This window comes from Hydra vulgaris, chromosome 12 (assembly GCF_038396675.1).
Source record: "Hydra vulgaris chromosome 12, alternate assembly HydraT2T_AEP".
NCBI classification, from domain to species: Eukaryota; Metazoa; Cnidaria; class Hydrozoa; order Anthoathecata; family Hydridae; genus Hydra; species Hydra vulgaris.
In genome coordinates, this window is record NC_088931.1 from 75,060,332 (window position 1) to 75,087,119 (window position 26,788).

Sequence of the window (26,788 nt, forward strand, 5' to 3'; positions counted from 1 at the left end):
AACACATTCTTCGACATCTTTTCTTAATACGTGCGGAAGTCTTCGTTGCACTGTAAACATTGTCCGATTAACGCCAAAATGATGCTTTGAGTGACAATTACGAATTTCTTCAGCAATACTTACTCCACATAGCTCTTTAGTACTTCTTCGTGAAAGCTCATTTAACCAAGTCTTTGGAACTCTTGTCAACACGTCAGCTTTGTTTTTGGAGGACGGAACCCATTTTAACGTGATGTTTATATTATATTCTTTTATTAGGTCTTGCAATAGAGAAAGTCTTCTTTTAATAAGCATTTCTGATAATGCATTTGATCGAATCCTATGGCTTTCAGTCAGCATACTTTTTAGCCATCCATGAACTGTTACTGAATCAGTGAACACCGACAAATTCTTTATATCCCACTTAGCAGCTAGGTTTATCCCACGCACCACAGCATCTAATTCAGCAATATTAATATGCATAACATCATTTATACTTCGAAGCCAGGCTGCATCCTCAATTATTACGCCATCGTATTCTATAGCAACCCCTATTGCCATGCTGCTAGCATCACACCACAATGTTGCTCCATTTTGAATCCCTTTAGCATTCCATTTCCCTCTCACAGAATCACAAACTTCTAATCGACACAATATTTCGATTAACCATGACTGAGCTTGATCTCCGATTAGATCATCCCAAGTATTTCTTTGACTATGACGTTTTATAAAACTGCAGGCAATTCTAAGCCACCCTCCAACAGGATAGTGACCTAATAAGTGTCCACATATTGAAAAAAGTTTCCGTCGTGTTACTTTTTCAGTTTTGATATTTTGTGACTTTGGAATGATGTTTCCACGTTTCCAACATAGCTCCTTTTTTTCATTTCTAAACAGTTGCAAACCCAACACTCGTGCAGTATCACATTGCACCGGCTCTTTTGTTACCAATCCATAACACGCTAAATGATTTACGACCTTTTCAACTGATGTCTTTTCCAAATTGACAATTATGTCATCAATGTAGTGGTCTGTTGCTTCACTAATACCAGCATTAAGATTCAACACACTGCCTAAGACTGAAGACATTATTTTTGGGGCAGAATTTAACCCAAAACCAAGACGTGTAAGATAGTATTTTTCTTCTTTGTAGACTACCTTCTGATGCTCCCACAAACTCGGATCAATATGTATTTGCATATAGGCGCATCTAAGATCAAGCGTTGCAAATTTGTCACCAACAGTTCTCCATTTTCTAACTTTTTCATCACATGCATCACTTGAGGCATTATGTGAATTAACATACTGATTCAATTCGCGAAAATCCAGAACAGGTCGTATCTTTCCTTTATTTTCCTGCTCAACAGCCATTAACGGGACAATCCCTATTGTACTTTTTTCTTCTTTGTTGCATGGTTTCAACCAGCCATTTTTTACCCATACGTCCATCTCGTCATTAAATTGATGTAACAACTGGGGTTTCACCTTGTACTGCGCGACAGAATTTCTCAGTTGTGGTTGACCTTGTTTCCATTTATATTTAGCAGTCCACTTTGTACCATCAAAATAAGCATCAAAATCCTTGTCCTTTATACCAACAGCTTGTTTCTCTGCATGAATTGAAACAAAACCAAATTCAATTTTTCCATTGTACAAATGCACTCTTCCATAGCGATTAATGACATCCATACCAATAATAGCATCAATACCGTTGACAACACTTTTCAGAATCATTACTGATGTTTTGAGCTTTTTTCCTTCAATTATCAATGTTACTGTAGCTTCTCCCTCCGTTTTCACGAGAAAAACACTGAAACTCAGGAAAGTTCACGGCAAGTTATGAAAACTTATAGAATTGGAGAAAAAGTTTATGTTCGCCCCGCTGATGCAAAGTGCACTTCAGTTTGGAAAATTGGTACTGTAACTGACATACTCACAAACACAAATATTGAAATTGATGGTGTACCAAGACATGTGCGAGACGTGAGAATAGCTCCTGCCTCATCTGTCATATTCATTTTATGTTTAACTGTTCAAAAAATATATTTTACGCAATCTTAAGATATTTTATTGGATAGTCGAGACCTACTTTTTTTGACGTCGAATCTAATAAAAATATTCCCACATTTTGCAATTCTCCCTATTGTTTTCCTATTGTTCTCCAAACAATTCCGTAACACGCATATCTTTTTTTTTAAACAATGCGTTGAACGTCCATCTTATTTTACGTCCTTGGTTTAATTTATATTTTCAATTTATATTACGATTTGTTGTCATTTTTAGTCTTGTTTATGTATTGATGTAAAAAACTTCTAAAAGGTGGGTAATTCCGCATCAAATCACCCAAAATTTAGAAAATTTTGAACCATGGGTCTTCAAATTTTTTAAAAACCTCTTTGGCTGTTGCATCTTAAAAAGAAAAGTTAACATATAAAATTTTAGCTAAAAATGTTGAGAGGTTGACAAGATACTGCAATTTTAATACTGACCTGGTTTCCTAAAATGACCCGGTTTTCATAACACTCTGAAAATACATTTTTCTTAAAATAGTAAGAAATAAAAATGGCAAAAACATGAAAATAAACATATATAATGTTTTTTTGATGCTGAATTCAATAAATGTACTTAAAATGCTAAAATATAAAAGGAACATGCTTAAAAATTAATAAAACAACTAGTTTCTATAAAACAACTTTGGGGCCCAATATCTCAAAACACCCCCATCAAAAAAGTTTTTTTTTTGCTGTTAATATTTTCAGCTGTTTATAATCTTACTAGGCACAAGAAATCTAACTGGAAAAACGACTGAAACATACGGAACTTTAATTTCAAAGATGTATCAAATTTTCAATAAGCTATTTTAAAAAACTTTCAAATAGAATTCTGTAAAATATTATATTTAGTTAAAAGACTCCTTAAAAAAACAAAACAATTTTGTTATATTTAAGGAAGTCTTAATTATATGATAACTTAGTTATTTGAACTTATCAACTGAAAAAAACATCCTGTTTTGTTTTATATAAAAACTGAATTAGTGTGATATGGATGTGCATTTGTTTTTAAAATTTTGACAACTTTTGTAAAAGTTTATAATAACTAGTTTATAAAAATTTCAGTTAAAAAACAGCATTCGTAAATTTTATTTAAATTTTAACAAATAACAATTTGATATATATATAAATTGTACATATATATATAAATATATCTATAAAGAAAATTAACAATATCTATCAGTGTAAAAAATTATGCAACAGTGGGATTCTGAAAAGGTTTGAATTATTTCTATATTAATTTTTTTTTTTTTACTAAAAATTAAGTAGGAAAATTCTTTTATTTAAGTAGGAGAATTCTTTTAATTAAGTAGGAGAATTCTCTTTTTTTTAGGAAATACATTTATACAAAGTAGTTTATTATAAGATGTGTTCTATTGGGTTAATGACATCAGATGCATGCAAACGCCAACAAGATGTTATTGGAACTTTAAGCAACGAAGAAAAAATAGCTATATCATTACGCTGTAACATTGAACTATCAAACTTAACAACATTATGCGAAAAACATGCTACAAACTATTTGAAAATGTATCCTATATGGCAGAAAGCATGCTGTGATCCATTCAAAAAACATACAAAGAAAACTACAAGTAAGTAAAAGTGGAATTTAAGTATTTTAATATATATATTTTTTTAATTTGTGTTTTCCAAAACATAAACAATGTTTTAAACAATTGTGCAGATAAGCTATATACAACTATACATACAATTATACTATATACAAAATACATAAAGCTATATGCAGTTATATATACAATTCAATTACTTTTAGAAAATCTTAGAGTAGTTACGATAAATGAGTCACAAGACATGATGAGAAGTAGCTTAAATATTGCTCCTGGGAAGAAACTTTGCAAACCCTGTAAGCAAAAGATTGCCAAAAAAGCAGATCTTAAAGAAGAGAAGCAAAATCAGGGTAAACAAGATGAAGATTTTCTAATATCATCATTCAAATCAAAAAGACAGGAGATCAATGAAGAACTTGAAAATTTTAATATATCTCCTCTAAAATCTCATTCAAAGTCATCAAAACATATACTCTCAGAAGGAAAGTGAAAAGTTGCGCGCATCAACAAAATGGTAAGTAACCTTACTAGAAAAACTGAAAGTCAATTCAATGTTCCCTCAAAACTGTGTTATGAACCAAATGACATTAAAAAGAAGGCTAAAAACTTTGATGAAATTATGAGCTTGATAAAAGAAAAAATTCTATGTTCTGACAAAAGAACTATTGTTCAACTTCTAACACTGGCACCCCCAAGTTGGTCAATATTAGAAGTACAAAATAACTTTGCAGTTACAGAATACCAAGCAAAAAAGGCTACACAACTTTTTAATAAAAAAGGATTGTTGGCTCACCTTTGTATAAAGGGAAAGTCTTACAAAAAGAAATAGAAGATTCTGTTAAACTTTTTTATGATTCAAGTCATTTATGTAGAACTATGCCTGGAAAAAAAGATTATGTTAGCATTCAAAAGAACGTCCATAAACAAAAAAAACTGCTTTGTGTAATTTAAAGGAACTATATTTATTATACAAAGAAAACAATCCAGAAATACAAATAAGTTACTCAAAATTTGCTTCACTTAGACCAAAGTGGTGCATTTTGCCAGGTGCAAGTGGTACACATTCTGTTTGTGTTTGTTCTTATCACCAAAATGCCATATTGCAAGTAGATGCTTTAAATATTGGACTAAAGTATAAGGACTTACTTTCAAAAACCGTTTGCTCAGTAGAAAACAAAGAATGCATGCTTGCACAGTGTGATGATTGTCCTGGTAAAGAACCCCTCACCAAATATTTGTATGAGATTTTTGGAGAATACGAAGATGATTTTGAGATGATTTTGAGACACTACAAGCAATGGCAAACTACTGACCGTGCAACACTATTAAGTTTAACAGCTGATGTTCCAACGTTTGTTGAACTATTAGCATCTTGTTTTGAAAAGCTACAAGCTCATTCTTTTATTGCTCACTCTCAATCACAGTACTTTAACCAACTGAAACAATATACGGATCAATCAAACATTATCATTATTGGCGACTTTGCTGAAAATTATGCTTTTGTTGTCCAAGATGAAATACAGAGCTATCATTGGAACACCCAACAATGTTCTTTACATCCATTAGTCATATACTATAAAGACGATAAAGGTGAACTGAAACATATTTCTTACTGTTTTATATCAGATGACATTATACATGATGTAACTTATGTGTACAAAATATTCCAACTAATCATACCAATATTAAAAATAAAATTTTCCAATCTGTCCAAATTACATTTATTCACTGATGGTTGCGCAGGACAGTACAAAAATTGTAAAAGCTTTTACAATCTATGTCAACTAGAGAGCGAATTTTGCCTTAAAATTGAATGGAACTTTTTTGCCACGTCCCACGGAAAGCCACCATGCGATGGGATTGGTGGTACTGTAAAAAGATTAACAGCATAAGAAAGTTTAAAACGACCGTACAGAAACCAAGTTCTCACATCAGAAGCTATGTATGAATTTTGTATTGATAAAATCAAAGTTGTTAACTTCATTTACATAAAGGGATTGGACTTACAATTGCAACGTGAAGAGCAAAAAGAAAGGTACACTGGTGTAACAACTCTACCTGGTACTCGTAGCTTTCATCAATTTATACATCTTGGAGATAACAAGGTTGGGGCAAAGAGGTGTAGTACAGAGACTAATTATACAATAATCCACAATCTTAAAAAGAAACAAGACATATCTCAACTTGATACTGTCACTTTAGGTTGTTATGTCGCTGTAGTCTGTGATGATAAGTGGTGGATCGGCATTATAACTAAAACCAACTTAGAAGAAGTTGATGCTAAAGTTAAGTTTCTTCATCCAAATGGTCCATCGATCTGTTTTAACTGGCCTGAAAGAGACGACTACTGTTTTATTCCAAACATCAACATATTAAAAAAACTATCTGTTCCACAAGCTTGCTCTAGTTCTGGTAGAAACTATGTGTTTGAAAATGCTGAAATAGAGGAAGTACAAGTAAAATGGGAGCAACATTGTAAACTATTACAAACACAGTCAAAATAACTTTCATCTTTGATACCTTTACAAATCTTGTATATTTAAGTAACTTTTTAAATTACGATTAACTTTATTTTATTTACAAATATGTTTTGGGAATTTCTTGAAAAAGTAATACATCTTTGAAATTAAAGTTCCGTATGTTTTAGTTGTTTTTCCAGTTAGATTTTTTGTGCCTAGTAAGATTATAAACAGCTGAAAATATTAACAGCAAAAAAAAATTTTTTTTGATAGGAGTGTTTTGAGATATTGGGCCATAAAGTTGGTTTATAGAAACTAGTTGTTTTATTAATTTTTATGCATGTTCTTCTTATATTTGAGCATTTTAAGTACATTTATTGAATTCAGCATCAAAAAAACATTATATATGTTCATTTTCATGTTTTTGCCATTTTTATTTCTTATTAATTTAAGGAAAATGTTTTTTCAAAGTGTTATGAAAACCGGGTCATTTTGGGAAACCAGGTCAGTATTAAAATTGCAATATCTTGTCAACCGCTAAACTTTTTTAGCTGAAATTTTGTATGCAATATTTTTTATATAATTAGGAATAATGTGTCAAAATATAACACAAAAGGAAGACACATGGTTCAATGGACTGGGTGATTTGATGTGGAATTGCCCAGGTTCTGACGATAAAATCATTATAATCTTTTTTCAGAAGCCTTGTTTGTTTGTTTTTGTAAACAACTACAAAAATGTAAACAAAAAAAAAAGAAGAACAAAAAAAACTTAGGTGTTTTGTACTATGTATATATGACATGTATACTTCTTTTTTTGTTCTTTTCTTAAATATTCAATAAATTTATATAATAAGATAGGTAAGATAAAAATCGTTATACAATAAAATAAAATATAACAGAATATACAGGTATAAAAATAAAAACAAAAAAAGAACGCGGAGACTCGCAAAAAACCTGATAAGACCTGAAGTCTTATCGAAAACCGCTCGTGAATATTAAGTAAGGGGTCGTCCATAAAGTACGTACGCCAAAAATTTTGAAATTTGAAACCCAGTGCCGAGGGTTGTCTACCTATACCCCTTAATTGGAAAGGGGAGGGAGAAACAGCAAATTTTGTGCTCTTTTGCTAATTTAAGAAGCTTTATAATTTAGCAAAACCTAGCGGTCAAATCTGGAAGATTATGAGACGCTAATGACACGTTTTTGGGGGGGATTCCGACCCATCAACCACGGCCCTGCTAAAACCTGTTTTTTGTCGACTCAAAAAATAGGCCTTACTGAGGGCCAGTATATAAGGGGTGGCATGTGTGCATGGGCCCCCGCAGGATTTTTTGATGTTCCAGATAGAACACCTTCACACAACGTGCAAACTCCAAATTTAAGTTTGTTTATATACCAAATGAGGTGGCCTTGCAAAAATTTAGGATGGCGGAGGCCTGGGAACAAAAAGCCCTAAAACGTTTGCCTCCCCCCTTCCCTGCCCAAACGTTAGGGAAATATGTAGCAAAATTTTCAACTTTAGCATCTAAAACTTATTTTATATTTATCGACAGATTTAATTTTTGTAGAAAAACATTGTAAACTACAAAAGTTATGACCTTTTTAGTGCCCTCATGTATGGGCAGGGGAGGGCAAGAGTTTTAGGACTCTTTGTTCACAGGCTTCCACCATCCTGATATTTTGCAAGGCCTTCTCATTTGGCATAGGTATAAATAAACTTAAGTTAGAAGTTTGCACGATGTGTGAAAGTGTCCTATCTGGAACATCAAAAAATTCTGAGGGCGCCCATACATGTGTGTGCATAAGGGAAACTATACCCTCTACTCCATATACCATACATCTTTTTATGTTGGCAAACTAGAGTCTTTAGTCAGAATGTAACTTTTCTACTGATTAGCTGGTTAATTGTGATAAATTAGAAAATCGAAGTTCGTACTTTTAAATTGAACCCTCCCCCCCCCCCCCCATACGCTTTTGTACGCTTTTTGAAGACCTCCCCCCTCTCCCTTATGAGCGTACGTACTTTATGGACGACCCCTAATTAACATGAAATATAAAATAAAAAAACAAAACAATGTCGTAGTAATAATTAGCGAGAACATAAATTACGTAAGAATATATAAATAAAATTGGTATAAAGAAATTCGTGATACTTTTATATATAAATTCAAAAACATTTTAAAAAGTACTGTTTTCATAAACACGAAAGATGTGGATCAGATATACTATTATATATTAACTTATGTAATAAGCTTCATATTCATTTTCAGAAGAATTTAAAAATATAAAAATATGTCTTAAAAAGATAAATAATTTTTTTTTTTTTTTTTTGTTCTTTTTTTTCTATATAATAACTATTACAATATTATAAATGAAAGAAGAATGCATATAAATAAAAAATTACAAATTTTGTTACATATAAAATAAGAACGCGGAACTTTTCTTGAATGAAAGATAATTCTATTCATGGGATAAATCAAAAATTTTCAAAAACTATTCTGTTCCAAAGAAAAGCTCCTCGAAATGAAATACATGACTTTCCAAAATTAGTTAGAGAGAAAGGTTGCCGAATTAGATTATCATTTCTTAAGTTATATTTATTTTATCTTTTAAGCTATATAGATTATGAAAAAAAACAAGGATGCGTTGGTTTTACATTAGTACATAAAACAAAATATATTTAAAATATTCAGCTGATAAATATTAGGATTTTTCATTTGAAATAATAATGATTTGGCATGAGCAAATCAATCTTTATCATTGATAAGACAAGCAACATGCTTCTGCAGACGATAAAGAGATAGCAGTTTAGATTTATTGTTTAAAATAACTGTGTTTATTTTAAAATAACTGTGTTTATTAAAGCATTTCTGTATAATATCTCATATAAATAACGTACTCTATATATACTCTAATATATTTCTATATAGTATCTCCCATAAATAATATACTGTAAACTTAATGTACTGTCAAAATTAAAATTTAGATTAAATTTATAATTTGGCTCTTTTATTTTATTCATTTACACAAATTTCATAACATTTTTTTATAAATTGAAATACTGTTTAGTGTTACTTTTATGTATTATATAAACGAACACAAATGAGCTTTAAAATATTCAATACGTAAAATAACAATGTAACAAAATAAACTTAAAAATATTCAATACACAAGATAAGTTCTTAAATCATAAATCCTAATGATATTGGAAACTAACTTTCAGAAGTATCTTTAATAAATACGTTATTTGAAAGCACTTCTTTAAATGCATGCAGTTTTTTAGTTCTAATAAAGCAAATACAAATATATAAAAATCTCTAACTCGAAATTTTATGCGTGTATATATAATGAATACATAATTTCTCCTCCCGATAAAGTGAAATATTTAAATAAGTTGTTGAAGTATACTAAAATATTTCGTAATTTAAGGTTACGGAGTTTCTCTTTAGGGATCGTCCATAAATTACGCAACGCAAAATATATTTTAAAAACAGAAGTAGGAGATATAAGGCTCTTTTACGCGGCAATTTTTATTAAACTTAATGGGCTATTTTGATTTTATATTTAAATTAAGACACTGCGAAGGAAAACTGTGAGAGTTTGCGTTACGTAGTTTACGGACGATCCCTTATCCTTAGTACGGACAAAATCATCTAAAATGGTCAAAAGTGCGGTAAAAGGCCGTAAAACGTCTAAAAAAATATTTCTTTTCTCTCAATGGTTAAAAAGTGTTTTGGTTACTGAACCTATCTAGCATAAATTTTAATGTTAGATCAGCTACATATAAAATTTACCTTTTCAGTGGTTTCAACGGTTAACTTAATATGGTACAAACTTGGTATTATATTTATATTTGAAAGTAATTATATTTCGCTTTCCTTAAAGTTTATGTCCATTTTTGAATCTATCAGAATTTTTAGAACAGTATCTTTTAGTTTTAAAAATCTTTCCAGCAATTTTAATAAACTACTCCATCTAGTTTTACAATCTAAATTTAGAACAAGTTCTTTTCCCACAGTTTCTCAAAAGTATTTTTGCAGTAGCTTATCATTCTTGGTTGGTGATTTTCTGAAAATTCTTACAACTTTCTTAATTTTTGTAACTAAAGAGTTTACTTTTGCGTTTTGTAGAATAAGATGGGTAGTCTCAGTCGCTTCATGGATTAACTCAAAGTTTTCAAGTTCAATTTCCGGATAATCTGAATCAAAATCAACATTAAGTATTACATTAGCATCACATTCATTAATATTTTGTACTTATGTTGTACTAATATTATAAAGTAATTTTATTATTGCCGATTATAAGCGCGATGTATGATATATAACTGATGGCTTTTGTTAGGTAACTTTACCGATCTAAAAAGGCCTAATCCGGCCCTGAGTGGAACCATTTCACCGGAATCATTTCACTAAATGAATCACTATGTTATGTTTTTGTACTATTAACGGCAGCTACGTCTAATGTTATGCAGACAATATTTGACTTCTTTTAAATTAGTTCTGCTCATACCTCAGCAGGTGCAGATCCGTGAATCCAATAATTAATCCAAGATTTCAATTATTGTTGTCATTTCTATGAATGATAACGTTTATATACCGGCGGTTTTTACTGGATGTCCATTCATCTGTGGTAATGCTAAACGCTTTTTTATTTAGTTTGTTCTGTAAAATTTCATTCACACCCAGCCAACATATCCAAATGGGCACGACGTGGTTTTTAACCTGGGCATGCGTTACATGACACGGGTTCTAAATGGATCCCATTTAGGCCAGCCCATTTAACTAAATTGACGGAACATTCCATTTGCATTGATCACAGAATATTTTGTCAAGTGTGTTTATTGAAATAAAACGCTCGTTTTCTTCATTTAGTATACATTATAATTATTAAAAGAGTTAAACACTTGTTCAAAAGTTAACATTATTTATTAATTTGTAAAATAGTTATCAACTTACATATCAACTTACGATAAAGTAAAGTTTTTTAAGTTTGTTCAGTTTTGTAAATGCATTTTAGCACACTAAGCAGTAGACGCCTTGCAAGCTTTACTTAAAATTATAATACTGCTTCCTGCTGTATAAGTTGTTGTTGCTCTTTACTTGTTGCAGTAATCATTATTATACATGTATTATTACTATACATCATGGTATATGATAATATAATATATTATCACATATCATGATATATAATATATATGTATAATAATGAAAAGTAATACATTATATATGTATAGGAATGATTACTGCAATAAGTTATAAACTGCAACAATTTTACTGTACTTGCAATAACTAAATGTTTACTGCGTTATAAAAATTTACTTTGTTATTAAACCTATTTTTGTAAATCTAGAATAAGTTTTAATTTCTTAAATTAATTTCTAAGGTCTATTTTATAAATAATTTTTTTTTAATGAAATGTTTAAACTTGTTTAAATTAAACAAGTAAACTTTAAAACATTAAAATTTAATATTTTATATCTAAAACTCGATTAAAAAAATCTATTAGTTGATTTTGTTTTAGATTATTCCATTCCAATTTATAGTGTAAGTGTAACGTTATTCACATAAAAGTCATCAAACTAAAAAAAAAAAAAAATTTTTCCATCTGTTTACAAAGCATATAAAAAATATTTAATTGTACAAAAACATAACATAGTGATTCATTTAGTGAAATGATTCCGGTGAAATGGTTCTACTCAGGGCCGGATTAGGCCTTTTTAGTGCCCAAGGCACAAACCCACATCGGTGCCTCCTTCTGCCGGGGGCCCCTGATTTTTCGTTGACTGTGACCGCTGGTATGTTCAATATTATGCAAAGAAAACAGTTGTTAACAAATATGTTTGTAGTTTGTACTACTATCGCTCATATAAAACCTACAATAAAGTATTTCTGTATTAAAATTAATAGCGAAAAAATTTTGAAATAATAATAGACAAACTGTATTTTTTATTAAATGAAAAAATCAAAAAGATATTGTCATTTACATTTTAAAGTTTTTTTTACTAGATCTACCAAAGTCTTTGAGTATATCGTCAAAGTTAATTTTGCGCAACTTATCTGCCTCAATCACAAGCAGAGACAAGGATCGCGCCTTTTTTGTTTCATTGTTGATCTACTTGGATTTTTTGTACGTTTCAATTGAGAAAAAGAACGCTCAGTTGAACAGTTAGTAACCATTAATGTTAAAAATATGCGGAAGGCGATTTCAACATTTGGAAGGGCACACTCAATATTGTCTCTAACTATTACTTGGTATAATTCTCCATGATTGAACGTGTTGTTTTCCGATTCTAATGCAGCTGGAAACTTGTGTTGAATATATGAATGAAATTGTTGTAGTTCAGTTTATAAACTATTATTCAGATCTTTGGGATAAGCATTTATTAGTTCTACACAACACTGAGATGTTTGTGATAATGATCCATAGACCAAACAAGAAAAGCGAACTGCTACATCATTATATACTTGTCTTCGTCTACTCATTTCTGTCTCAAGTTTGTCAACAATGGCGTAGAATGCAGATATAAGAAATTTGTTTCTGGCATTCAGAGATACTTCAGGGGTATCACCATCATTGAACACTGTCTTTCGTTTACGATTACGGGTCAAAGTTGACTTATAATCTACACCTGGTGTCATTATTTTTGCAGCTTTTTCAAATCTTTCAAATTCATTCCTAGATTTATGCAAGTGATCTGCTAGTAAAAAATACAAATCAGCACACGTTTTTAAGCTCACATGCTCTTTTTGGAGAGCCTGACTAACCCTGTGAAAATGCTGTAATATCTCTTTCCAAAAAAAAACACGAAAGCAAATTCTAATTCTTGCATCTTCTTTGCAATGTTTTCTGCTTCTCTTCTGGTGTTTCTCTAATGCTTTTAAAATCTGAGGATAAGACTTTAGGATAGCGTCAGTTGCAATAGCATGTGCATCCCATCTGGTATCGGAAAGAGACTTTACCAGCGTTTCATTCACAAGGCATTCTTTCAGAATCTTCCATCTGTTGGTTGAAGCTGAGAAAAAAGTATAGTTCAGTTGCACTGTATTGAAGAAGTTTACTGCTTCTAAACAGGAGTCAACGGCACTTCTGCCTACAAGATTTAGTGAATGGACAGCACAGGGTATGCATATAGCAAACTTATTTTCCTCTATAATTTTTTTTTGCATTACTATGTAGCACCCGGACATATTAGCTGCATTATCGTAGGATTGACCTCTGCATTTCGAAAAATCAATATTGCAAAATTTACGTAAGTACTGCAGCACTTGCTTCGCCATACCTTCACCAGTGTGATTTTGCAACTCCAAGAAAGTCAAAAAGCGTTCAATGGGCTCTCCATCTGCTACATATCGAAGAACAACGCTTAACTGATCTATATATGAAATATCGGGTGTTGAGCCTACTGACAAGCTGAAATAACCGGAAGCCTTTACTTCATCTACAATTACTTCACGGACTTTTTTGGACATAATTTCAATCAGTTCTTCACATATAGTTTTAGATAAATAAGAAGGATTTCCCTTTCCAGAATTTTCATATTTCGCAATGTGTGATGCTAAAAATGGATCAAACTAACTGACCAACTCTAGCAGCCCTAAATAATTTCCATTTTGTAAAGATCCAAATTTTTCATTTGTTCCTCTGAAAGCCAGACCATAGTGCAAATAACCGCTATTGCTCTACTCAAAACATGTTCCCAGTAACTATACTCTTCATTTATTTGCTCTTCTAGCTTTTGTGTACACCGGAGCCTTGTCGACGAGTTAGGTATACTAACATGCAGTTTTTATGAGTAGCGCTTTGTTCGTGATTATCAACATAAATGTTATTTTTCCAGTCACTGAACTCATTTTTATCAGCAAAATTGGTGGAACCTGTAGATGCAAAAAGTTTACAAACAAAGCAGTACACAGATCCCGTGGATGGTGAATACAATAACCACTCTCTCCTGTACTGCTCGCCATTCGCTTTTGTGCCATAGAAAAGTTTTTGGGAACAATGTCTTGTTATTTTTCCTCCAGCATAAATACGGCAAGATTTATCAAAGGGAACAAAATGATGCTGACAGTTAGTAGGCCCACAGTCAACCCAGTAAGCCACATCATAAGCGGAAAAGTCAATCCACAGTCCTGGATCTATTGCTTGATTAATTTTATCATTTTTATCTTTATTATCTACATCTTTATCATCATCTTCAACAGATTGAAGAGAATTACACTTACAACAAATTTCATTATCAAGCTCTATTGCAGTGTCTGGATTTGCAGAACAGCCTATAGTAGACTTATCAAGAGGGCTGATAGTGTCAGTAAAATCCTTTTTTGCCTGTTGCTGATCTAAAACTAAATAACTTGTTAATTTTCTGCTCGTAGCTTTCACAACAGAAATAGTGTGCTCTTTTTCTTTAGCTTGTTTTCTCTTTTGTGCATCACTTAACTGAACACGTTTCATTTTGGGATCTGAAATTGAAAAAAGTATGCAAAAAGATGTAAATAAAAATGATTAAATGATATAAAACGAAAATGTAGTTTACATAAAAATTAAAAAATTATGCAAAATAAGGCTAAAAAACAACAAACTTAAGGTGTAAGCTCCTATAAATAATTCCTTAATATCAAAATCAATAAAAATGATAAAACAAATTATAAAACAGCTTTAATAATAGTTTCACGTTGTTAATAAAAAAATATCCTCAAGTGAAGTCGTTAAAGCGCAAAAAAAAGAGCCATTAAAGCGCGAAAAAAATAATTAGTTTAAAAAAAAGCTAAATAAAAAACCCGGCTCATTCATAGCTTAATTTTTAAGCATTCAAGATTTTACCAATCTTGAATATGAATTTTTATTATAATATATTTCTTCATTTTCATAGCACTTGTTCTACTTTCAGTTGTTTCTGGACTTAAGTTTGTTTAAAAGAAATTTTTCTTAAGGACTTGTGGTGCCCCCAAACGCTTGGTGTAAAAAGGCAAATGCCTTGTTTGCCTAATGGTTAATCCAGGCCTGATTCCACTGGTCAGCCAACAAGCTAAACCTAATCCTACTTTGTGTTTAAGAAAAGTAAGTAATAGTAATATTACAACATGCTATCCACTTGTATGTCCAAAGTTATAAAATATCTATACTTCCAAAAAGGCTGCAAGCAACCACTGTTAGAGTTAAAAGTTATTGAAAGAGAAAAGATGAAGTTTGAAAAGCAAGATAACGATTAACAGACAACTTTAGAGAATGAAAAATTCTAAAAAATTGGGGTTTGAGGAAAAAAACTAGATGAATAAGAATTTTTGGAGCACTTAGGAACATTGATAATAAAAGAATGAGAATTAATTGAAACACGAATATGAGTTTTAGTAGATGGCACAAGAGTCGCTAGCTCTTTAGAGCAGCGCCCATTATAGTATTTATAGAAGAGAAAGAGAAGCAACTTTACAATGATGTGACAATGGTTGAAGGTTGGGTGCAAGAGCAGGTCCAACAATGTTTATAAGGCGTTTTTGCACCTTGTCTAAAAAAAGAAGAGCATCATTAAAAGATCCCCTCCAGATATGGCAACGTTATTCCATACAAGGACGGATTTGAGATTTTTGGAGATAAAGAATAAAATCCGGATTAAGAAAGTGGCGAGCACGGTTAAGACATGCAACTTTAGCAGATGCTAACTTTTCTATGGATTTATTATTTGGTTTCCGAGGAAGATAGGGAATGAGAGTTACTCCTAGAAGACGAACGGTAGTTAATTTATCGAGTACATTACCGTTCATTAACATAGTTTTGAAAGTATAGACAACAGCTCCGGTTTCACTTCTGCAAGACTATAACAGGTTTGTTGTTCGGAACACAAACTGTAGAAAAGCTTAAGTAGGAAATCATTTAGATACAGAAGCGGGATACAATACGGTTGATACAAATGTCAATACAATAGATCTACCAGTTTGTCGGCTATATCAGGTAGGATGTGATTAGTGGAATCAAAAAATAAGATTAACGAAAAGTTCTTAGCAAATAATTCAGCTTACTCTTTGGGTGTGATAACAAAGTCTAAACCATGCAAGAGAGGAAGAGTAACAGATTTCCCTTTATTATAAATACTGTTAAAGATTCTCCAGAAGTCTCTGGAGCCTAATTTTTGAAATAAAATACAAGATTTTGTGACCTGAGAAAAACGGGCTTTGCCATTAGAAAAAACTTTTTTACCATGGTCTCTGGCAATGTTAAACATACGTATATTTTCTAGAGAATTGTTTCGGCAGTAGATATGGAAGTAATGGTCACAATTAGATATTGTAACAGCACAATGAGAGGAAAACCATGGAGAGGAGTGAGACTTGACTTGGAATTGTCAAGAGAGAATAAAAGTTTCATGCTTGAATCCAAGAAATTACATAAGATGGACATATGTCAGCAGGAAGACAAAAAATATCTACCCAAGAGCTATCACAAAGAAACTCACGGAATGAGTCTCAGTCAGCTTTAAGGTAGTTGTAAGAGGTACGATGATAGGGGGATTCAGGTAATGAAAAAGAATGAGGTAATAGTTTTAGAGAGATCAAACCGTGATCAGAAGCACCTAAGGGTGAATGAGAAACTGAGCACTGACTAGGATCAGAAACAAAACACGAGTCGAGTAGAGAGGGTAAATGATTCGGATTGTCAAGAAAACTAGTCGAAAAGTAGACTATCTGTGTTAGAGATTGTGAAAGACAAAAGTTGTGAGCCTGAGCATCTGCAGATTAACTGACAATAGAACTAAGCCATTCAATGTGATGAACAATAAAGTCACCAACAACAACGTTATTGGTTAAAGGATAAAGAGAAAGAGCTGGGTCAATTTGATCAGAAATAATATCAAAAAGATTGCTGTCTTGTGTGCAGTCAAGTGAGGCTAAACGCAAGCACATAAAAGAATAGTCTGTGGATTCAAATTTTTTACGAATTTAAATGTCCGGGCCAAGCATGTGACTATTGGAGTCTTTACGAATTAAAGCAAGATAATCAACACTATGATCACAAGATGAGACAGCTGAACTCAAATTAGTCTCACAAAGAGCGACTAGGTCTGGTAAACATTGCGAGAGAAAATACTCAGCAGCAGAAAAAATACTTCGATAACCACGAATATTAGTGAATGATAGATTTAGAGAACTTGGTGATGACGATGGTGTTTTGTGTTTTATAGTTTTTGATACTTTAGTCATTTTTTAAATTGGTTAAATAACTTGATTCAAAGCACAGATAGTACTCATTACATTATCTAACAGTCCAAGCAATTGCTTCATTACTGTTAATCAACCCTAAGCTGTAACAATGGCTCCAAATGTGGCCTTGACACTGCGCACCAAAAGTACAAATAGGGACACCATTAATGCGCAATATAGCACTGTTATAACAGTTATATATATATAGCACTGTTATAACAGTTCAGCTCTAAAACTCAGTTCTATGGTTTTGAGGCCGGTTGGTAGTAAGGTTTCCCAAGCTTTGTGGTAGCTCTCAGAGAGGCTTATTCCATCAACAGCTATAAAAAGTCAGAGTACAAATTAGTACTCTGATTTTTTAGAATTTTAATGGAATCAGTCTCTCTGATAGCTACCACAGAGTTTAGGAAACCTTACTACCAGCCGGCCTAAAAACCATAGAACTAAGTTTTAGAGCTGAACCCTCATTAGGAGATAGAATAATTTGCCTAGTCATAAAGACAGAGACACAAGCAAAACACATAAAATTAGTTAAGGAAATCTAGCATTCAACATCATGAACTGGTAACAATGTGTTATAAATACATCTATGTCTGCCTAATAGATGAAGAAGGGGTCAACAGATAGAATCTGTCGACCTCTTAAGGGTATAATCTGTTTACCCTTAAAGTTATAATTACGTGAAAGATTATTTATTGTTTACTTTAGCAACCAGAGAGCAAGAGAAAAACTCATCAGAAAACTCATCTGATTTAAATATTACTGAAAATAAAAACACACACACAAACGCAACTTTTTTGCTGAAAAAAAAGTGGTAATATCTTTATAATAAAAAAATATCTTTAGTAATTAATTTTGAACTCATGAACAAATATATAAAATGCTGAAGTAACTTTGCTACCTAGGTTAAAGAATAAAATTAAAAATTAAAAATCACTGTTATGTTTTTGATATGTATACACACTATACTTGAGCTCAGAGAAAGGAATTTTTTAACTTTGTCTACGTTAAATTATAGAAAATTATATTTAGCTAATAAATATGTAAATAAGTTTTCAAAATGAAGGTACTTTTATTGTTCAGCTACATTTTATTGAAATGTTTTTATAACTGTTTAAATGATCCTCTAGTGTAAAGCATTTTTCTTTCAGAATGGTTATCACCTATTTTATTTTACTTAGAATGTGGTATAGATACATTAAAATTAACTTCTTAGGTATTTCATGAGAAAGTAGGACAAGCATGTGACCCACCATCTCAGATTTTCTTCATACTTTGTAAAACTGGTCATCTTTATAACATAAACTACCTTGCAAATTTTTAACGCTGATATCAAATGGGTTTTGGAGATATTGTTACTTTAAATTCAGCTATTTTTATAGTGTTTTTTCAGTGTTTTTTGTTTGGCGGCTATTTTGATTTTACTATTGTTTTGGTTTTACAAGTTGCTGTTTAACTAAACATGTGATTAAACTGAAAATTAGCACCAGTATAGCTTTTAAGACGAGTAATCAGATTATAATATTTGTTTTCAATAAAAATATTTAGAACTATATCAATATGGGGATTGTAATTGACCTATAGCTATTTTTGAATTTTTAACAAAGGCAGAATATAAGCCTGGTAACCATGGTAGTATTATTTTTTTTTGCTTTTATTAAAATAGGTATTTTAAAGAGTGTTTCGGTGCGAAATTGAGAGATGGGTTTTTTGAAACTTGTTGTAAAAATATAGTAGTATTATGTGAAATAAAAAGTATTATAGGTATATATTCATGAATTCTTTTTAAATTAATAGACATTTTGATTAGTCATCGAAAATTATACAAAACTCTTAAACCTATTATTGATAGAATCTTTAATTCGAATAAATATTTCTTTTTTAAATCAACTTTTGCTTTCTTATCTATGACATATTATGTCAGGCCATCTTTTACTAAATCAGAAAAAACACTCGATATTAAAACGCTAAGACTTAATATCTGATATTTTATTAGCTTCTTTCTCTGTAGTTAATCATTAAAATAAAAAACTTGTTATAATCAAAATTAAAAAATACCTATATTTAATATGATATTTAAAAATACTAATGTTAAAAGTTTTCTTCAATTTAAATAAATCTATATATGTCTGTGTATTTTGTGTTTAATTATAGCTAAATACAAATTGAAAAAATAAAATGAACAAGATTTTGCGTACAGTTGGTATTTTATCAAATCATCTATGTCATAAAATGATGTACACTAAATCAACTGGGTTGAAAAATTTATCTTGAAAATCAAAGAGAGATAGAAATTGATTATTAAGGAGATCTGGGTTATCAATATTAAACGTTAAAATAAAATCTGTTTACATTTTAAAACTAGTATAAAAGTATAATATTTACAGCGTAAAAATAATATAAAAAGTAAATTTACTTGTTCTTAACTTATTGTGCTGTCTTTTTACAAAAAAATACATCTAGTACACTTTTAACTAGTTTTCAAAATTTTATTTTTTTAATTTTATTTCTAAAATTATTAAATTATCTAAATTATCATTTCCTAATTTTGGCAAATTTTTTTTATTGATAATATATTTAATTTAACAATTTTAGGTGGTTTGCGAGAAATCTACATTTAACTGGCAAAAAAAATGTGTTCAATTGGTATTGAAACAACACCTGGTTTTAAAATGTGTCCTTCAAGTCAAAAAGAAATTGTAAAAAAATAGATGATTGGTCTGCCTTACATGACTATAATGGTGAAGATAATTTTCTGGAACAAACATTTTTTGATGAAAGTATAGAAGTTGCACAAGAAAAAGAACTTATAAACACCAGTTTTGATAAATTAGATGTAAAATTTCATGGGGTCTTACAACATGCTAAAATTTCTCTAGTGGAAAGAAAATTATTGCTAGCTGCTGATGTTATGTCAAAAAAGATATCAGTTATCCTAAATGTTAACGCAACAGACCTGAAATATGTTACTGAAGAGCCCAATGTTGAAGAAAGCTGAAGATCTAGATAAATTGATGCTTTCAATGTAAGAAATGCTGAAAACTACTAACAGAAGAGAAAAGATTCATATTTTGACATTGGTTCCAGATTCATGGTTTTTAAAGAAAGCAGTTGAAGTATTTAATATATCAAAGTCAATCATAACTAAAGCAAGAAAACAAATTAAAATTTGAGTTCAAACTAGAGCATTCTTAGTCCAAAATAGGATTTTTCAAATTTGCTCAGTTAAAGTCAAAATGGTGTATTTATGCTGGTCATTAAGACCAGCATAAATACACCATTTTGACTTTAACTTTAAAAATAACCAACCCTGTTTGTATATGTACAATACACCAAAACCTAAAGCTTATGCTTTGCGCAGTTTAACTTGAGAAGAATTACCATGAACTTGTAAAGAAGATTGTTTGTAATTGTTGCCCTGGAACTCAGAGTATTATCAAGTATATAACTTCAAATATATTGGAAAAAAAAAGGATCATTTGAAAAGAATGACAAAGTTGATAAAGATGAAACAATTAGATATAAACAGTGGAGTACAACAGATAGAGCAAAACTTCTAAGTTACTCATCTACAGTAGGCGAAATCATTGAAAGTTTTAATGAAAAACTTGATAGTATAACATCTCACTTTTATATTGCTAATGCACAAGGTAAATATTTGAATGTATTAAAGTCATCTATACCAATAAATAAAATTACTGTTTTGGTTGATTTTGCAGAAAAATTTAAGTTTGCCATACAAGACAAAATCTTGAGCTACCACTGGATCTAACAGCGATGCACACTACATACTGTATTTATTTAAAACAAAAATGATTAGGGTGCTACTAAAAGTCAACCAACGCATTTATGTCTTATATCTGATGACTTAAGACATGATGTTGGATTCCTTTATTATATAGTAAAAAGAACTGTCCAATTTGTACAAGAAATGTCTCCAAGTACCACAAAAGTCCACTATTTTTCTGATGATTGTGCTGGCCATTACGAAAATTGCAAATATTTTTTAAATTTATGCCACCATGTTGAAAATTTTAGGATGCAATGTGAATGAAATTTCTTTGCAACATCACATGAAAAGCTACCATTGGTGTTAAAAAGAATGGTGATGGCATTGGTGGAGCAGTTAAAGGACTTGTTTAAAGTGCTAGTCGTCAACGTCCAATTGACTTACAAATTCAGAACGCCGAAGAAATGATCAATTTTTCCAAAATATAACATATTTATCATCCACTTCTTATTTTTTTAAAAGATATCTTTTCAGTCCGTAAATCTTTGACTCTTTGATTGAATAATGCAAGACTTAACCTGGCGCAAGAGGTCTTCACCAATTTATTCCGCAGGATGCAACAAGAATAAATGTCAAAAGAGTCTTTGAGCAGGAGGAATTTAATCTAGTATTTAACCTTACTGGTTCAATGCAATATCATCAAGAAGTCATTGCTGGAAAATATTATATCTGCAAATACGATATGGTTGGTTTGGTACTTGAAGTTGATGAAAAAAATGAAGACGCCCTTGTAAAATTCATGCATCCTCATTTACCTAACACTTCTTTACACTGACCAAGTAGAGATAATTGTTGTTGAGTTCCTAAGCCCCATATTCTAATTATGATAAAAAACGATTATCTTTAAGAATAGGACTCAGATAGACACAGATAGTCTAATCCATTCTTTATATTAACTCAATCATACCAGTTTTCTTTTATGAGCAATATATAAATTAATCAGAAGGTCTGGTTTTTTATAGAATAGTTTCTTATTTAAAACTTGTATTTATTTAAATTTTTAGCCTTAATATATTAAATTTATGATGAATTTTTCATTTTGACTAATGATAATGGTTTTTTTTATATAATGGAAGTTTTCAAAGCAAGTAATTTTTAATAAATAACATCCGAATATACTTTTCATTATAATTCGTTTGATTACACTAGGGAACAACATTTTTGCTACCTGAGATCTATTAAGTGTATTAAGACCATTTTGACCTGTTTGAACTGTCTAAATATGCCATTGAAAACTGTGTATCACGTCAGGTTTTAAAGTTATATTGACATCTTGATTTATCATTTTAACACTTTATGGTCATTAGAAATATAATATCAATGCTTCTAAATTTCAATACAATAACTAAAATTTTGTGTAAATAGAAGAGCAAAAGCAACTATACAGTATCATATGTACAAATAACTTCATCGTCATACAATGCATTTTGAAATCAAAAATAATTAGATGATGTTGCTTTTCTTTTGTAATTAGTGTCACACCCTCGCTGTAAAAACCAACAAAAATTTCTCATTATGTTGCTGTCATACCTCTCTTGATATCTGTTTTCCATCGTTGCTATTTCTTGGTGAAATCGTTCACCCTGTTCGTCACTGACTGCGACAAAATTGGGTGGAAAGAAACTGAGATGCTAAAAGTGAATTTTTAAGGACATTCTGCATCCCATATGCTTGTATTTAGTTAGTACTCTTTCAACCAACTCTTAATAGTTCTCAGACCTGTGGTTTCCAAAAAGTTAGAAACTACCACCACAAATGCATGCACAAGACAAAATTTTCTTTAAGGTGGGATCTCGAATAACTTCACGAATTTGAGGTCCGGTGAACACACCCACACTTATTTTTACTGTTGTAAGAATAGTCTTAAACTTCTTTTGAAGATAAGCGAAGCCACCCTAATCCTTGAACTGAGTCTTCACAAATTCTTGAAAAGTCCAAGCTTTATGTGAAGTGGAGGAAGGAGTATTTTGGTAGGATCAATAAGAGACTTATGTCGTATATTGTATCTGCCAGGTACATGCGCGGGTTTAGCTTTTTAAAGAAGTTAGTCAAGAAATGTTAGCGCTTCTAGGTATAGAGAGGCGAAGCAGGGGGGGAGGGAGCCCCCTTCAAGCGAGGGGGTAAATTAAATTTGCCCCCTCGTTTGTCGAGGGGACAAATTTAAACGGTTCAAAAATTTTTAAAAGACACCACTTGTTTACAAACTCTTTAACGGACGCTAAAACGGACACGGACCATTGGACCTGATCAATCTGCCATGCTTTAGACTCTCTCCCATCGTCGTAAAGTTGTCGTAAAAAAATCTCTTTTTCTTTTCTACAAATATTATCATGATCACTGCTCAAAGGAGCTACTATCTCTAGTTCCATCAACTAAAACTCATTCTCGCTATTTAGCAAAGTTTAAAGCACTAATTATTTCAGGCACCCTTTTTATGAATTCAAAAAAGAAGCACAGGGTCACACTAATTTAGATCAATTAGAGGAAAAAAATTCAACCCACTAATTAAAAAACACTACCATATTATTTCAAATTTAATACACAGTATAATTAATTTATGACAAAACACAACAAAAAATGTTTATACTTTTAGCTACTTTCTTATCACAGTTTTTAACTGATCGTTAATACCTCAAACGTTAATACCGGTACCTTGAAACAAATTTCTAATTTTACTTTAACTAGTCTCACAAGTATATATATGGTAATTTATAGAATTTATTTTGTCGAAATAAATTTTTTCCACAAATTAAACCTATCGCCAAAAAAAAAAAGTGAATTAAAAAAATTGTTACGAAGCAAAAACTAAAAGTGTGTCATGGTGCCCCACTCTTCCTACATTGTTTCCAAAACAATGCTAAAAATACTTAAAATCTAAATATACACACAACATTATTACCATTTATATAACAAAAATTATTATTATTAACATGAAAGATACAATATAATAATATCATAATAATATATAATATAGTAGTAACATAATATAGTAATATCATAATAATATACAATATAGTAGTAACATAATATAGTAATAACATGAATATTAATCGTAAACATCGGTAAACAATGTAAACAAACTTGCGATGCGGCCGGTGAACAGTTGTCACTTACCTTAACTGTATTGAAGTCATTTTTTTCCCTAAACTGCTGGATAATGATCAATAAAGTAAACTTTAAGTCATGAAAGTTTACAAAATTAAAATATTTTAACAGTTAAGCAAGGTAAACTAAAATAATGACGCTGAGTAGAACGTTTAAAAAGGTAGAACTAAAAAAATAGAAAAAAGGTATATTTAATAAAATAAATATTTAAATTTGTAATGCTCTTAATTAAAATATAAAAAATATAGTACATCAAAAAGTAAAATCATATATATTTTTAAATATAAAAACTGATAAAATACTATTTACCGATTGAAGGTGTTAAGGTTACTAAAGAGAAAAAAAATAGTATATTTAAATATTTAAATATTATTTTATATTAAAAAATCTAATTAAAATGATTTTACTTTCATAATTCTAATTTGTTTCACATCATGTGTTTTATAAAATCTAAAATAAGAAAAAATTCATTTTAAACTAAAAAAATATTTAAAAAAAGTAATACTAACATTTCATTTTTTTTTCAATCAAATTAATTTAATTGAACTGATATGTTGGAAGAACAACTACTTGTAATATTTATATTTATTCTTAGTCTTATATTTATTATATAATCAACCCTGTTCATTGCTTGTTTAAAATTGAGGAAGGACTGACCGCTGGAATTTTAACAACACACTTTGTTCAGAAAAAAGGTAACTGTATTGTATTTCAAAAAAAAAAGATTTTCTTACTAATATGGCTCAGACACTAAGTATTACATAAACTAATTATATATAGAGTAATTTTAATTAAAAATTTAAAACAACTTAAAAAGCATTAAACATAAAATATTAAAAGTTAACTTACAAATTAACAAATAAAAAAAAACTTGTTAAAGAAAATGAATAATAATAAAAAAATAAAATGGTTAACAGTTTTTATCTGTAAAATTTAATCTATGATTTTTAAGTGCAAATAAGTCTATAACTTTTTCAACATTAGGTTCTATCTCTTGGTCAATATGCAATAAAGCAAGACTGTTCATTCTCATAGTACTTTGTATGTAGTTTTTTAATTGTCTCATAGCTAAAAATGATCTTTCACACGCAGAAGAGGTTACGGGCAATGTTCCTAGAAAGCGAAGACAAACTCTTAAATTTGCAAATTGATTGTTAGGAAGACTTTTTAAAGTACTTGAAATATTATCTGGTAAGCAAACTTTTTCTTGAACCCAATAGCTTTCTCGCTAATCAAGTTCTGCGCTTAAAGAAATTGCACATGGCAAATCTGTTAACTACAAATTTACAAAAGATTGAAACTTAACTTTCCAGCCAATCTTCTTAGAAACATAAGACATCATTTTATCTGGAATAATAACCAAATCATCATAAGCAACCAAAGTATTATCAATACATCTGTTATTAACTTCAAATAGGAGGTGATTGATAAGTGATATGGTTAACGATTTCTTGAAATAATCTGAAGTTGAAATAAATTGAAGCTTGTGAGGAAGTTTCTTTATCGCACTTTTTTTCTAAGTTCATCCTCATTCCTTCAAGACAAAAAACAATAGGTACAAACAAACTTTCAAAATCATCCAATCCAGTTATGCGTTCAACCCATCTTGTGCGACGAACATCAATTAATTTTTTCTTTGTTGCAGAATCATATTTCTGACTTGCTACTCTAAGATTTAGACTAAAATGGTGAATATACATTGCTTTGTCATTGTGATTTTTAATTCTCTTTGAAGACCTTTAACATGACCAGCAACAGATCCTGCGCTATCATACCCCTGACCTCGACAATTGGAAATGTCAAGAGAATAATCTTTAAGACATGATAAAATAGTTTTGCAAAGAGCTTCTCCTGATAAACCATATTCGAAATGCAAAAAACCCATAAATTCTTCTCTAACATCAAAAGAACTATCTATAAATCTAATAATTAAAAACATTTGTTCCTGATTGGAGCAATCAGATGCTTCATCAGTAATTATTGAAAAAAATAGATTTTTTTTATATTGAAAATTTAAATATTCTGGATATATTTACCACAACAATTTATTAATTCATTATGTGATGAATTAGAAATATAATATGCATTCTTTGCTCAGCTGTTAAGATGATGCTCAAAAACTTTATCCCCACCTTTGATCCTGTAGTTTAAAAGCTCAACAAAATTTCCTATTCTATTTACTAAAGAGTATTTTCCAACAGTAGGATGATGTTAGGAATCGTCACGATGACCTCTAAAAGCTATATTGAGACGGCCTAAGAAAATGATTGAGTCAACAATTGAACGCAATTTGTCCAGATTTAAAGCAACCTCCTTTTCATATTCTTTATTGATCAAAATATCAATATTTTGAATATTTCCATTCATTGTATTTGAAACTGCTGAAAATATGGTCCAGGTGTTATAATGAAGACTACAGCTAAGTGATGTTCATTAATCTTTCCTTTTTTCCTATGATAATGTCTTTTAAAAGCACTCACAGCATCTGGCCGGTGCTTTACAGGCTGAGAAAACAAGTTTTATATCTACTAGATTTCGAAAAGTATTTAAACCCAAACAAAACACAACTCAAACAATATGCTCCATCTTCAGATGGTGAATAACTAAGCCATGAAAATTGCTTTAACCAGATAAGTTGGAAA

At 30.6% G+C, this 26,788-nt stretch overlaps 3 protein-coding genes across 3 annotated transcripts; 1 reads left to right on the plus strand and 2 right to left on the minus strand.

Annotated features, from left to right (window-relative positions):
• Positions 1-328: 328 nt before the first annotated feature.
• Positions 329-1,713, minus strand: LOC136088351 (uncharacterized). The gene is made up of 2 exons (XM_065812049.1): positions 382-1,713; positions 329-340 (listed from the first exon to the last, which is right to left on the minus strand). Exons 1-2 carry the CDS (start codon positions 1,711-1,713, stop codon positions 329-331), a joined length of 1,344 nt encoding a protein of 447 aa, XP_065668121.1.
• Positions 1,714-3,189: 1,476 nt separating this feature from the next.
• LOC136089011 (ARL14 effector protein-like) lies at positions 3,190-6,229 on the plus strand. The gene is made up of 3 exons (XM_065814446.1): positions 3,190-3,248; positions 3,364-3,622; positions 3,805-6,229. The coding sequence occupies exons 1-3, from the start codon at positions 3,225-3,227 to the stop codon at positions 4,086-4,088; spliced, it is 567 nt and encodes a 188-aa protein (XP_065670518.1). The 5' UTR covers positions 3,190-3,224; the 3' UTR covers positions 4,089-6,229.
• Positions 6,230-12,403: 6,174 nt separating this feature from the next.
• LOC136088352 (uncharacterized) lies at positions 12,404-13,528 on the minus strand. The gene has a single exon (XM_065812050.1). The coding sequence runs from the start codon at positions 13,526-13,528 to the stop codon at positions 12,404-12,406; it is 1,125 nt and encodes a 374-aa protein (XP_065668122.1).
• Positions 13,529-26,788: the final 13,260 nt, after the last annotated feature.

Excerpts from the sequence above, each read along its gene's own strand:
- LOC136088351 (XM_065812049.1), bottom strand. The coding sequence starts at position 1,713 with ATGATTCTGAAAAGTGTTGTCAACGGTATTGATGCTATTATTGGTATG.
- LOC136089011 (XM_065814446.1), top strand. The coding sequence starts at position 3,225 with ATGCAACAGTGGGATTCTGAAAAG. Across the intron at positions 3,249-3,363 it reads AACAGTGGGATTCTGAAAAG|GAAATACATTTATACAAAGT; the intron begins GTTTGAATTATT and ends TCTTTTTTTTAG. Across the intron at positions 3,623-3,804 it reads ACATACAAAGAAAACTACAA|AAAATCTTAGAGTAGTTACG; the intron begins GTAAGTAAAAGT and ends AATTACTTTTAG.
- LOC136088352 (XM_065812050.1), bottom strand. The coding sequence starts at position 13,528 with ATGTCCAAAAAAGTCCGTGAAGTAATTGTAGATGAAGTAAAGGCTTCC.